At 35.7% G+C, this 12,867-nt stretch overlaps 1 protein-coding gene across 7 annotated transcripts in view; it reads right to left on the reverse strand.

Moving 5' to 3' along the window:
• The window catches only part of ARID4B (AT-rich interaction domain 4B), a 127,046-nt gene that overhangs the window by 47,175 nt on the left and 67,004 nt on the right, over positions 1–12,867 (reverse strand). For all 7 annotated transcript variants that reach the window (XR_003430197.1, XM_027093993.1, XM_027093990.1 and 4 more), the window contains exons 8-11: positions 7,485–7,623; positions 3,652–3,731; positions 1,850–1,926; positions 306–460 (exon numbers count right to left, since the gene is read on the reverse strand). Coding sequence is in view for 6 of the 7 variants with exons in the window: in XM_027093993.1 (XP_026949794.1) it covers positions 306–460; positions 1,850–1,926; positions 3,652–3,731; positions 7,485–7,623 (451 nt within the window). In the remaining variant the exon portion in view is untranslated. The remainder of the gene's footprint in view (positions 1–305; positions 461–1,849; positions 1,927–3,651; positions 3,732–7,484; positions 7,624–12,867) is intronic.

Below are 12,867 nucleotides of genomic sequence, written 5' to 3' on the forward strand. Positions count from 1 at the left end.
TACAATATTATATTAATTTCAGGTGTACAACATATTGATTTGACACATACATTATGGACTGAAGATTAAGAAATATTTTTGAGGTTACTAACTATACTTAATATTTTTAATTTCACAAGACCATATTTCTGTTTTAAGGTAAGCAAGCAAACTACTTGATTATGATGAATATCACAAGTACAACTGTATTATGAAATACTTCTAATGTTAAAAATATTTAAGTGATTAATGACTTTAGCCAAATCCCAACTCACCAAGGAAACATGTGTCCTTCATTTGAAAAGGCATCAACTATGTTTACTCACCTCCTCTTCACTGCTGTTGTCCTCCTTTGCTTTTTCATCATCTTCCTCCTCCTCTTCTTCCTCTGCTTCACTGCTAGAACTATCTTCTTTCAACTCAGTCTTCCAGTTAGCAGGAATAGTTCTACTTTTGTGAAACTCAAGTGCCTGATCAAAGGCTGGAAAGAGACCATAAACTATATCAACTGGAGAAATTAAGAAAACTGATTTGTCTAAAAATACTAATAGGATAAAGAAATAAAAAACTATTGTGCTGCCACCACTGACATTTATGAAGTGTTTGCTATGAGCCAGGCGCTATGCTAACTGCTTTTCCATGCAGCAACTCATTTAATCTTAACAGTCTTAGGCATTAGGCACCCATTTTATAGATGGCAAAACTGCTACCATTTTTTTTTTTTTTTGCGGTACGCAGGCCTCTCACTGCTGTGGCCTCTCCCATTGCGGACACAGGCTCCGGACACGCAGGCTCAGCGGCCATGGCTCACGGGCCCAGCCGCTCTGTGGCATGTGGGATCTTCCTGGACCGGGGCACGAACCCGTGTCCCCTGCCTCGGCAGGCAGACTCTCAACCACTGCGCCACCAGGGAAGCCCAAAACTGCTGCCATTTGAAGGTGACTTAGGTTCACACAAAGACAAAAGGGGCAGTTTTCTTCTTTTAAATGAAAATTAAGAGTGTCTAATAAAAAATACTTTAAGATAGGTAAATCTTTAATTGTTTTATCAAAAAAAAGATTATTAAACAGTATTATATACCAGGCACAGAGTCATTGTAATAACACACAATACCTTAAAATATACTATAAATATGTCCTCTACATTTTTCATTAAGCCTGAATTAAAATTATATTAACAATTACCTTAAACTAAAATTAGCTAGACAGTTATTCTCACTTTATAATACATGGAAATAAATTCTAAACCATAAATTCTTGATGATTTTTAACCAGTCTACATAGCATATCATTCGACTCAGTGAACATGGGCAAAGAAAAAATAAACAGCTATTTACAATGCTAAAAATCAAGTAAGAGATGCAATTATCACGTATTCCTTAATAAAATATAACTACGGTTATGAGAAATGCCAAATCAAAATTACTTTGATCCCTGTTTCTACCATCCGCAGGAACTAATATTTTATTTACTAGGCAAAAGCCAGACTACAGTAACAGGTGATGATATTGTTCTTTCCCATTTTTAGACTATTGTCCCAATTATAAGCTAAAATAAAGAAAAAGAATACCTATGATAACAAAAGCACGTGGGTTTACAAAAGTATAAGTAGCATAGAACCAAATGTAACTTTAAAGACAAAAAAAATTTTAAGACCAAAAGAATATTTAATCCTCAGAAATACTTTTTACTTTTTTTTTTTTTTGCCCATGCCACATAACTTGCAGGATCTTAGTTCCCCGACCAGGGATCAAACCCAGGCCCCAGCAATGAAAGCTCCAGAGTCCTAACCACTGGACCGCCAGGGAACCGCCAGGGAATTCCCCATTAGTTTTTAAATTAACTATAATTTGTTCCAAGATTATCCTTACCTTGTTTTAATACAGCATCAGGCTTTGGTGCAGTGTCACTAGTAATTTCATGGACATCCTTTCTTGGTACTGAAGTACTATATTATTTTTTTAATTTTAAAGGAAAAAACCCACAAAAATACAACAGAGATTAATTAAGAGTCCAATTACCTACCACAGAAAGATACTGAAGACATGGGAATACTGACATTTACAATGAAAATGATTGCATACACGGTTGCAAGTCCCAAATAAAATGCTAGGCAGGATGTTAAAATATGTAATCACCTACAGAAGGACCCCACCTTAAGAGATGTTTTATAAACAACAAGGTATTCTCAAATATCAGAGGACTTAGCTAAATGCAATACTAAGAACACTGAAACACTGAAAATAATAAATTAAAATGTCTGGATAGCAGAATGCATCAATCCAATAAAAAATAAGTTGAATAGCAAGAATTGGCCATCATCTTAGGATAAGCACAAGAAATTACTAAATTTAAGACTGGAAGAACATGTACTATTTTATAATGTAAAATGTTCTTTTAACAAATTTTTTTTAAACTGAATTCTAGGTTCACAAGCAAACTTCTAACATATAATTTAAGGTTTTTCATGGAACTTAGCAACCGTAAGGAGGGGCTGGATGCAAGCAACTGGGAGAGGTTCATTCTATCATATACATCACATATTTCCTATTTTACACTAATAAATCATCATTCATCTTTTCTGCACTTGGTTTGTCTCAACCAACCCACAAAAGCCTAAAAACTATTCCAAATACATTTTTCAGCCTGCTTTTTTGAACTTTTTATTTAAAAATTTCAAATATATACAAAAGTAGACAGAACAGTACAATGAACTCCCACATATCCGTTACCCAACTACAATAATCATTAACTCAGAGTCACTGTTTCATTTATACCCCTACCTACCTCCTCCCACCCCAACTGGATTATTCTGAAGCAAATCCCAGACATTATATAGCTTAATTTATAATATTTCATTACGGAGCTTTAAAAGAAAATTCTGTTAAAAATATAACCATATCGTTATCACACATTTAAAAATTCACAGTGATTTCTTAGTATCATCAAACCAGTATTCAATTTCAGTGTTCAAATTTCTCTGATTATCTCCATTTTGTGAAACTGAGTTTCATATAGACTGTTTTTAAAAATCACATTTCAGAACTTGAAAACCCAAACACCAATCTTAAAGCATGATGATCCTCTTAAAGTATAGTCACCCAATAAGGCAAAATATAAAATACATGCATTTTCTAGTCACACAATTCTTCAAGAAAGAAAAAAACACATAGTTTTTCAGTTCCAGAAAAGTTCTACATGAAAGATCACTTTCTTAATACTTAACATACATTTATAGTAATTCATTTTAATCCTCAGCCTACTGCAGAAGTCGAATGTTACACAACAGGGTAACACTAACCCATTTAGACATAATTAAAAATGACAGAAAATCCTAATTAGACATTCAAAAACAATAAATATATCAATATCAATCAAGTATTAGATGTGGTAGATATATCGAATTTTCCTCAATAAATCATCAGCTATTACACAGGGAAATACTGACAAATTAGACAGCACTTAGAGTCTGGTTTAGAAAAGACCAAATGAACAAGAAAAGACATATCATAAGACTACTATACTTAATGATAATATGAAAAATGACCATACTCTGAAACATCGTGTATGATGAGAAGGAAAAGCATAAGGTCATTGGAAATAACTAATTTATAATTTACCATCCCAATCTGGAAAAACAGCATATTTTTCATACCAAGTGAATTATACTTACAATTTGCCATCTTTGAAAGATCGAACAAGAATATTGTCTTTTTTCACAGCAATTTCATCACTACAATCAGGACAAACCACCTTTTAAAAAAAGTGTGAAACTATTATAACTAAAAGCACATTTATAGATAGTTATATAAGTATCAATTACTTAAATCCTTTTCAAAAATAGTTTCAGCTTAAAATTTAAAAACTAATTTTAGTTTGAGGGTAAACAGCTACACACACATGTGGGAACACACACAAGTAATTTTAAGTTTATATCCTTCCCACTCTCTGGATTAATCCACATTGTTTTCTGACACAGGCACGGTGTTGAGAGCAGAACTGTGGCTATGACTAGACTGAAGCTGTGGACAAAGTCTAGGCAGAAATAGAAAGCTGGAATGAGAGTAGCTCAGGGGTGGAAAAAGAGGGAGGGCTAGTCCTAACAAAGGGTCTGCAGCAGGGCTATGAGAACAGCAGGACCAAAATGGGATCAGATATCAGAACCTTAATCAGAGCAGTCTCTATCTTAAAAAAGACAGAGATGACGTTCCACTGATTACTTACATTTAAATATACACTTTAACACATGCTAAAATTTCTCCATAATACTACCCACTCTAAAAAGTAAGCATTTTAAACTGGGTACCTTCCTGGAGTCTGTATAAGATTTATTATGAACAAAATAAAGATTTATTTTATTTGAAGTCATCTCAACTATTATTTAAAGGATAAAGCATGCCTTCCCAAAGGTAATACTAATGTAAGACACCTATAAATTTTTATTATTTTAATCCTAAGATAGCCCACTAGATATACCAAGAACAATAGTATATTTACAGCTTTTAATGAAAAATGGGCTAAGTAAGTATGACAGATTTAAGGACTGTCTCATTAGCTCTGAAAAATGACACAATAGTACATAAAGGCATGTATTCTCACCACAGGTTTGAGAGGAGCGAGAAACAGGTAAGTTCTAGTTCAGTCTTTAAAAGGTTAACAATTTCCATAATTGTAACTGCACTGCATTAAGCATTGCTTAAATGTTGATGGCATTATGAAATAATTCACTCATGAAAGTCTTTTACATGCGTTAGCATCTACGAAAACTTTCCTATCATTTCAAAAAAGTCCAGAAGTAAGTACTTAATATCTGTTCATTCATTCATCCAGTCACTCTACAAATATTAACTATTTCATCAAGGTACCGTACTAGACCACAGAGGCCTAGTCAGTCACCGTTCCTCCCCACAATGAGCTTGTATTCTAGCTGGAAAGACAAGCACTAAACAAGTAACTGCACATTTATTTAACTGCTATTGTGATAAGTCTTTATGTAGGTGGTCAGGGACCACTTTCTTGAGGACACAACATTTAAGCTCAGCTTTGAAAGCTGAGTAGGAACTGGCTTGACGAAGGATGTATGTGTGTACACGTGTGTACCACAGGGCTGCGCTGCAAGCAGAGGAAACAGATATGCGAAGGGTCTGACACAGCAAGCAGTGGAGCCCATTCCAGGAAGCAAAAAGTCAATGTAGCTAACTTTCTGCCTGGGCTGAATAAGTGAGGTAAACAGAGTTCAGATTTGTCAATCTTGCATGCCATGTTAATTCTGAGGATAAAATCTAAACTCTTCAAGGGAAGGATCCAAAGCAAGATAATGTCATAATAGAATTGCCTTTTAAAAAATTACTTTGACTGTCATAAAGAAAATGGACCAGAGAAGGACAAGAGCTGGAAGAGATGAAGCTACTGCAAATCTTCCAGGTGAGAGATGGTGACCTGGATGTAAAGTGGTGCTGATGGCAAATTAAAGGAACAAGAAATATTAGAGATAATTAGGGAAGTGGAGAGATGACAGAGAGATGACAGAGAAATGCTTACATTTCTGCCTCATGCAAATGGTGTCATTCACAGGGAGAGGAAACAATGGAGAAGGGTCATGTTTGGGAATAAGGGAGGAGAGAATAAATTTAGCTTTAGGCTTATTAAATTTTGAGGTGAATTAAATTTTGAGGTGACTAAAGGGCAGCCAAGTGGAGATAATGATAGATAGATACCCAGGTCCAGAGCTCAGAGTAGGGGTCTGAACTCTAAGCTATAAACTTGGGAGTAAACAGTCTAAATATCAGGGCTCTAAAACTGTGAGCCAAAATCACACATTTTTTTCTTTCTCATGAGCTTAGGATTTTGAAAACCACACACGTGACAGCTTTGGCCAGTGCTGACGATGGCGTGTAAGTGGGTTCACTCTCCATTCTGTTACAGGAACTACAATCCACATTTTATCCCATTCACCCATGCATGTGATTTTCTTTGGTCCCTAAGACATTTCAGTTTATTATCTCTGCAACCAATGCTATAAAAGGGGATGAGATCACCCTAAAGAGAATACAATGTGATATATTCTGAACCTTGAATAACAACATTTTAAAGCTTGGTTAGAGGAGAAACAGTGAAGGAAACTGAAAAAGAGGACTGCGTGAGTCAGGGAAGCTAAGATTTCCTCCCCTTAAAATGGGGGTAAATACCACTTATGTTTCAGCCTCAATTAGGATTAAATGAGACCATGTGCTTACATGAACAAGCTAGCACAGTGCCTGGCCAGGAGTGCTCAAAACATGGTGGCTATTAATAGTTCCTAGAAGTATGCAATTGTTCTCTAACATGATGTTACCAAGCAGTTGTTAAAATTTACTCAATTTATAAACACTAATTTTAAAAATAGAAATACAAATACTGTTTATGTGATTATGTCAAGATTGTTTGATTCAAAACACAATTTCACACTCTAGTTGATAAAAATTATTTATCACTTTCCAAAAGATCTCAAATTTGTGGGGAGGATAATATGTATCACTAATGCTAAGATTTTTAAAATAATGATAAAATCGTTGACTAAGCAGATTACTAACCTTTCAGTATTGTGTATCTTTAAATATTTTTCTCATCATCAAGGAAACTATTTAGAAATTATGATGAGAGAATCTTAAATTAATACTGAAAATACTAAAGTGCAAATTTTAATGTTCCTTTTGTTTTAGAAAAAGACACACAAAGCTCTTTCAAAACATGTTTTCAAAAGAAATTCTTTCAAAGAATCTTAGTGCTTTAGGAAAAAAGAAATGATCACATACACTGACACTTCCGTTTTGAGCTTGCCATTAACCCAAAGCTTGACAAGTTACTTAACCCTTCTAACACTCAGTTTCCTTATCTCTAAATGAGGATAAATAATACATACCTCATAATCAGCATAAAGACCTTAGCACAATCCTTACACATAACAGGCATCCAATAAATGTGTAATGGATAGATGGATATATGCAGAGGTACAAAGGCATCATAAAGTATTTATACTTATTAAAATAATTGCCCTCATCAGTTTTAATTATAACTGTAAGAGTTGACAATTATTGGGCATTTATTTTGTGCAAAACACTAAACACTTGGGACAAAGAATACAAAATGTTTACCGAAAAGGATGAAAAATAGATATCATTTGTAGACAACAGTAGAAAACAAGATTCTGTTCTTCTTTTGCAGCCTTTTGCATGTTAGATTTAGAAGTTTTAAAAGTTTGCATGAGGAATTTTTCACCCAAAATTGAGCAGTGTAACATACCTAGCCTCTAAAATTATCATGATTTTCATCCTTTCTCGGATGACTTCAGGAGCTCTTTGTACTCAGAAATAACTTTCAAAGTAATTTTGTGTGAACTGAATGATGCTAAAACCATTTCCCCATTTTGTACTGTACCTATGAAAAAACACTAGTAAGAAAATCAACCGTTTTCTTCATGAACTTATATAGTTGAAAATTAAACTCTTTCATATTGAAGTTACTCACCAATGCAGGAAACCATAGTGCTTTCTTTTTATCCAAACTAACGTAATCTACACATACAACTTTTCCTAGCAGCTCATCAATCTGTTTCCTATCATCCTCATCTTCATCACTGGAGGATGAAGAAGACTCTTCCTCTGGTCTAGGGAAAGAAAAAAAATGAAATATTTCTATTTATCTTCACAAATAAGCAGCACACCAAGCTGATGAATACAGGTATTCTAGAAATCTTACCCCATTTCCTACAACCTACAGAATGGCTAATTTAAATTTTTAAATAATTTTCTAAATTTCTAAAGAAGAATAATAATTTTAAAAAGGTTATCATTAGAGGAAAGCAATCCATTTTCCTAAAAATCTTCTGGATTTATTTAGTGCTATTTTAAAACATTAAGGGAAAGATCAGAACAGAATAACACTGGTCCCCAAATTCTCAAAGAGCTAAAGGTTCCATACGAAGCATCCCAGTACTGCACTAAAATATACTAGATCCTCCTCTCAGATTAAAGGAATTCTGGAGATGGCAGTTTTACACTCCCAGGACAAAGCTAAGTTTATTTATTTATTTATTTTGGCCATACCACACGGCTTACGGGATCTTCAGTTGCCCGACCAGGGAACTGAACCCGGGCCACCACAGTGAGAGCACGGAGTCCTAAAATTTGGACTGCCAGGGAATTCCTCCAAAGCTAATTTTAAATAGGGGAAGGCAGATCTTTATTAATGGGGATCAGGCTGAGGAGAGGAACCACTCTGGTAAGAGATCACCATTACTGTCTTTAATATCAAATATACACAAACTACATATTCATAAGATGCACAATATGGTTCTTTTGTATTATGTTAAAAACTCCTTGGGCTTCCCTGGTGGTGCAGTGGTTGGGAGTTCGCCTGCCGATGCAGGGTACACGGGTTCGTGCCCCGGTCCGGGAAGATCCCACATGCCGCGGAGCGGCTGGGCCCGTGAGCCATGGCCGCTGAGCCTGAGTGTCCGGAGCCTGTGCTCCGCAACGGGAGAGGCCACAACAGTGAGAGGCCCCCGTACCGCAAAAAAAAAAAAAATTCCTTTCAGTTACATTGTATATTGGACTAGTAAGTTAGAAAAAAGAAAAAGGAACTATACAAAACCATCCATTTGATGTTAGAGGAAAGTATAGTAAAAAGGAAAACTAAAAGAAAAACAAAAAAAAATTCTGAATCTGGTTCCGAGAAAGCCCACAATTAGTGGCAAAGAAAACAGATTCTAATAACTGTGATCAAAATGCCCACAATAACTGTAGTGACCTAAATGGGAAGGAAATCCAAAAAAGAGGGGACATATGTATACGTATAGCTGATTCACTTTGCTGTACAGTAGAAACACAACATTGTAAAGCAACTATACTCCAATAAATTTAAATGGGCTTTATGAATCAAAAAAAAATGCCCAGAATAAGTAATGATACTAAGAAAGCTGAATAAATAGACTGCAAGAGAATGAGAAAAATAATAAAATAAAAATGATATTTTTATAAAATAAAACAGGATGACAATATAAATGTCATCCTTTTATATTTATATATTCCAATGTATTCCAATATATATTTATATATTCCGACGTAAATATAAAGGAAGCAAAACCTATTATAATACTATTAAACATTTTAGAGTGACAGGGGGAATATCACTATCTGATTTCAGTGATCACTCAATTAACCTAAAAATTGTCCCGTGATAAAAAAACAAAGCAGGGCTTCCCTGGTGGTGCAGTGGTTAAAAATCCACCTTCCAATGCAGGGGACACGGGTTCGAGCCCTGGTCTGGGAAGATCCCACATGCCGCAGAGCAACTAAGCCCGTGCACCACAACTACTGAGCCCACGTGCCACAACTACTGAAGCCCGCATGCCTAGAGCCCATGCTCTGCAACAAGAGAAGCGCACCACAATGAGAAGCCCACGCACCGCAACGAAGAGTAGCCCCCGCTCGCTGCAACCAGAGAACAGTCCGCGCGCAGCAACCAAGACCCAATGCAGCCAAAAACAATAAATAAAATAATTTTTTTAAAAAAAGCAAATCTTCAAAATTTGCTACTGAGTAGAACTACTGTACTTCAAATGGCACTTAAAACAGTTTAACCCTGACCTAGAAAGGAGGTAGCAGGAAAAATCAACACACCTTCATATTAGCAGAGCATAAAACCTTACAAATTGGCACAAAGCTTGGGATAATAATGACAGACTTCACAAGTCTGATTTCTACTTGATTAGAAGAACTTCTCAAGGACAACACAACCAAATTTAAAACCATAATTATTGCTTTTTTCAAAGTAGTCACAGAAGACTCATTCAGCTGGGGTTTTATGGACACCCTTTCTGCCATTATCATTAGCAAGACAGAAAGTCACAATGTCACAAATAACATTAATCAAATTTGTAAAACATAGAAAGAGAAAACTGGGCTTTACTTGGCTAACAATGTCATCTGCAACAGTAATGAAAATTCTAATTTCTTTCATAAGACTTAACAAATGTGAAGACTTCAGACATGAGAAAGTTATATATATAAAAATGTAAACTGACTGGCTACATAAAACATCCATCCACTTCACATCATGTCCAGACTCCACTCCAAAACCATTCCCCACTCGTGGACTAGATTTCCTCCTCCCTCTCACCTACTCAAGCCTTTATTCCAGCAATGCTCGCTTCTCTCTCCTGTATCAATTTTTCTGCCTCTACTAGATTGAGTTCTACCAGTATAGTGTTACTTCTAAGAAAACGCTGTTACTTCTCCCACTTAAAAAAACAGAAGATCCCCTGGCCTCACTTTCTCCACCAACTACTCCTCCCCTTGGCAGAGAAACAGCCTAGAATGTTTTATACCCAGACATTTGGAACCTTTTTCACCTCCTCTAAGTGTCTGTTCAAATGTCACCTCAATTACGTTACACTGATCACCTTATTCAAATTTATAACCTGCCCATCCCAATTCCCCCGCCCAACCTTACTCTTATTATTTCCACAGCACTTACAAATTTATCATACTACATAATTTACTTAATTCTTCTGTTTTTTTCTGTATTGTCCATCTCCCCGCATACAAGAGAATATAAGCTCTAAAGGCAGAGGGGTTTTTTTGGCTACACCGCAGGGAATGTGGGATCTTAGTTCCCCAACCAGATATCAAACCCATGCCCCCTGCAGTGGAAGCGCAGAGTCTTAACTCCTAGACCGCCAGGGAAGTGCCCTGAAGATTTTATAAATACCTGTTTTGTTCACTGATATATCCTAAGTACCTGAACAGTGCTTGGCACAGTTCAGATGCTCAATAAATATTTGTTTACTAAGTAAGTGAACTGAATAGGTTTATTTCTTTTCACTGTGGTACTTCTGATTTCTATTTCTCCTGAAATCACAAAATGTATACAATCAGTATAATGTATACAACCAGTATTAACCATACCATTATACCTAAGGCTCCTTTTAACTTTATCTTTTAGTGGAGTTTAGCCAGGAAATTGTTTACATAAGACTAGTACTCAATAAACTGATATACTAAAATAAATGAGTATCAGAAATACGTTAAGGGAGCAAAGATAGAACAAGCAGAGAGTCTGCTTGGTGTTTATTCCCCTCTGACACTGTTGCTTCTCTGGTACCAGGTATGTGTTCATAGAGCCACAACAAAATAACGTACTGTCTCTGAAAATGTCTGATGATGCCACTGGAAACAAAGCTAATTACATGAGAATGTTTACTAAACAAACTAACAGCTAGACACTTAAAGCTGATCACACATCACTATTAACTGTAAATTAATTGTAAATCAAGTAAGAAGAACTTTAGACAAGACACTTGCCAAAGAATATCAAATAATGAGGTACAAATATAAAATTGAGGCAGAAACTGCAGAGGCTCAATCTCTGAGATGAAATTCGGACTTTAATGATCCTTATTCTTTCAAACAACTCAGTTTCAAATTTTGTACAGTAGATTAAACATCTGTATTAGTATCAGGAAGACTGAACACGTGTAGCTTCTTAGAGATTAAAACATACAGAACATAAGAACATGTACAGACTTAATAAAAGTGTTTTAATTTTTTCCCAATTTTTATCAAGAAGGAAACTAGAATCAAATTCTCATATCAGAATAAAGCAGTGAATAATATAAAGAACTTCTGGACTTAGATAGTGGTACTGGTTGTAAAAATGTTGTGAATATACTAAAAAACACTGAACAGTGAATACTTTAAAAGGGTGAATTTTACATGTGAACTATACCTCAATAAAAAAAATTTTTTTAAAGGTCTGCAGACCTGTATACCAGGTACAAATCACTGATTTATTGGGTAAATCTTAGCACTGTCACTGGGTAGAACCTGTACCCACAAATAATCTCTAACAAATATCATTATAAGCCTTATTTTGCTTTATCCTTTTTCTGAAGGATAACAGCAAGTAGACTGCTTTCCTACAATAGCAGTTGCATATATACTTTTGCCAGGTTATTGGAAAAAACTTTTGAGGGAGGGGGCACAAATACTTCTATAATTTCAAAATTCTATTCTTTAGGTAGAATCAAAGAAAACCTCTGCATACAATGTAAATTATAAGGGCAAAATTCACTCAAGTTATACATAATCAAAAGGATCAATAACTTGCTTTAAAAAAATTAAGCTAGAGGATGATAATCTTTAAAAAATAAAATATCTGAATATATTAGGATTAAAAGCAGAATATAAATAAAACAATTAAAGGAAGGTATCAAAAATAATTTTGGGGGCTTCCCTGGTGGCGCAGTGGTTGAGAGTCCGCCTGCCGATGCAGGGGATACAGGTTCGTGCCCCGGTCCGGGAAGATCCCACATGCCGTGGAGCGGCTGGGCCCGTGAGCCATGGCCGCTGAGCCTGCGCGTCTGGAGCCTGTGCTCCGCAACAGGAGAGGCCACAACAGTGACAGGCCCGCGTACCACAAAAAAAAAAATAATAATTTTGGAATAGCTGGAGGCAGATTAACTGGTATGTATGTAGATTAACAGTTCTTAAAAGAAAACAAAGGTAGTGATATACCATTGCAACAATGGAGTCTGGGGAATCCTGGGAAGAGATAACCTTATTTATCTTTGTACAAATTTTAAACGGCAATCAGAGAACCATAATGAAGACCTTTTTGAGTTGAGTAATGGAAGAGGAAATGAAGGTCAGATAAATGACCTTAAGATCCAGGTTCCAGACTTTGTTGCAGAAAATCACTCTGAAGAAAGGGGAGAAAGAACTTTGAGGAAGCGTAATTTAAGGAGGTGAGCACTTTAAACTGTGGTACTTGCCTGTGGCACTTACACACCAAGGCTTAAAGCACTAAGCATGAACATCATGGCGTCTGTTGGCAGTGAGAAAGAGCACAG

The sequence above is a fragment of the Aethalodelphis obliquidens genome, unplaced genomic scaffold, assembly GCF_003676395.1.
Source record: "Aethalodelphis obliquidens isolate GAN/ISIS:26980383/991018 unplaced genomic scaffold, ASM367639v1 scaffold87, whole genome shotgun sequence".
NCBI lineage: Eukaryota > Metazoa > Chordata > Mammalia > Artiodactyla > Delphinidae > Aethalodelphis > Aethalodelphis obliquidens.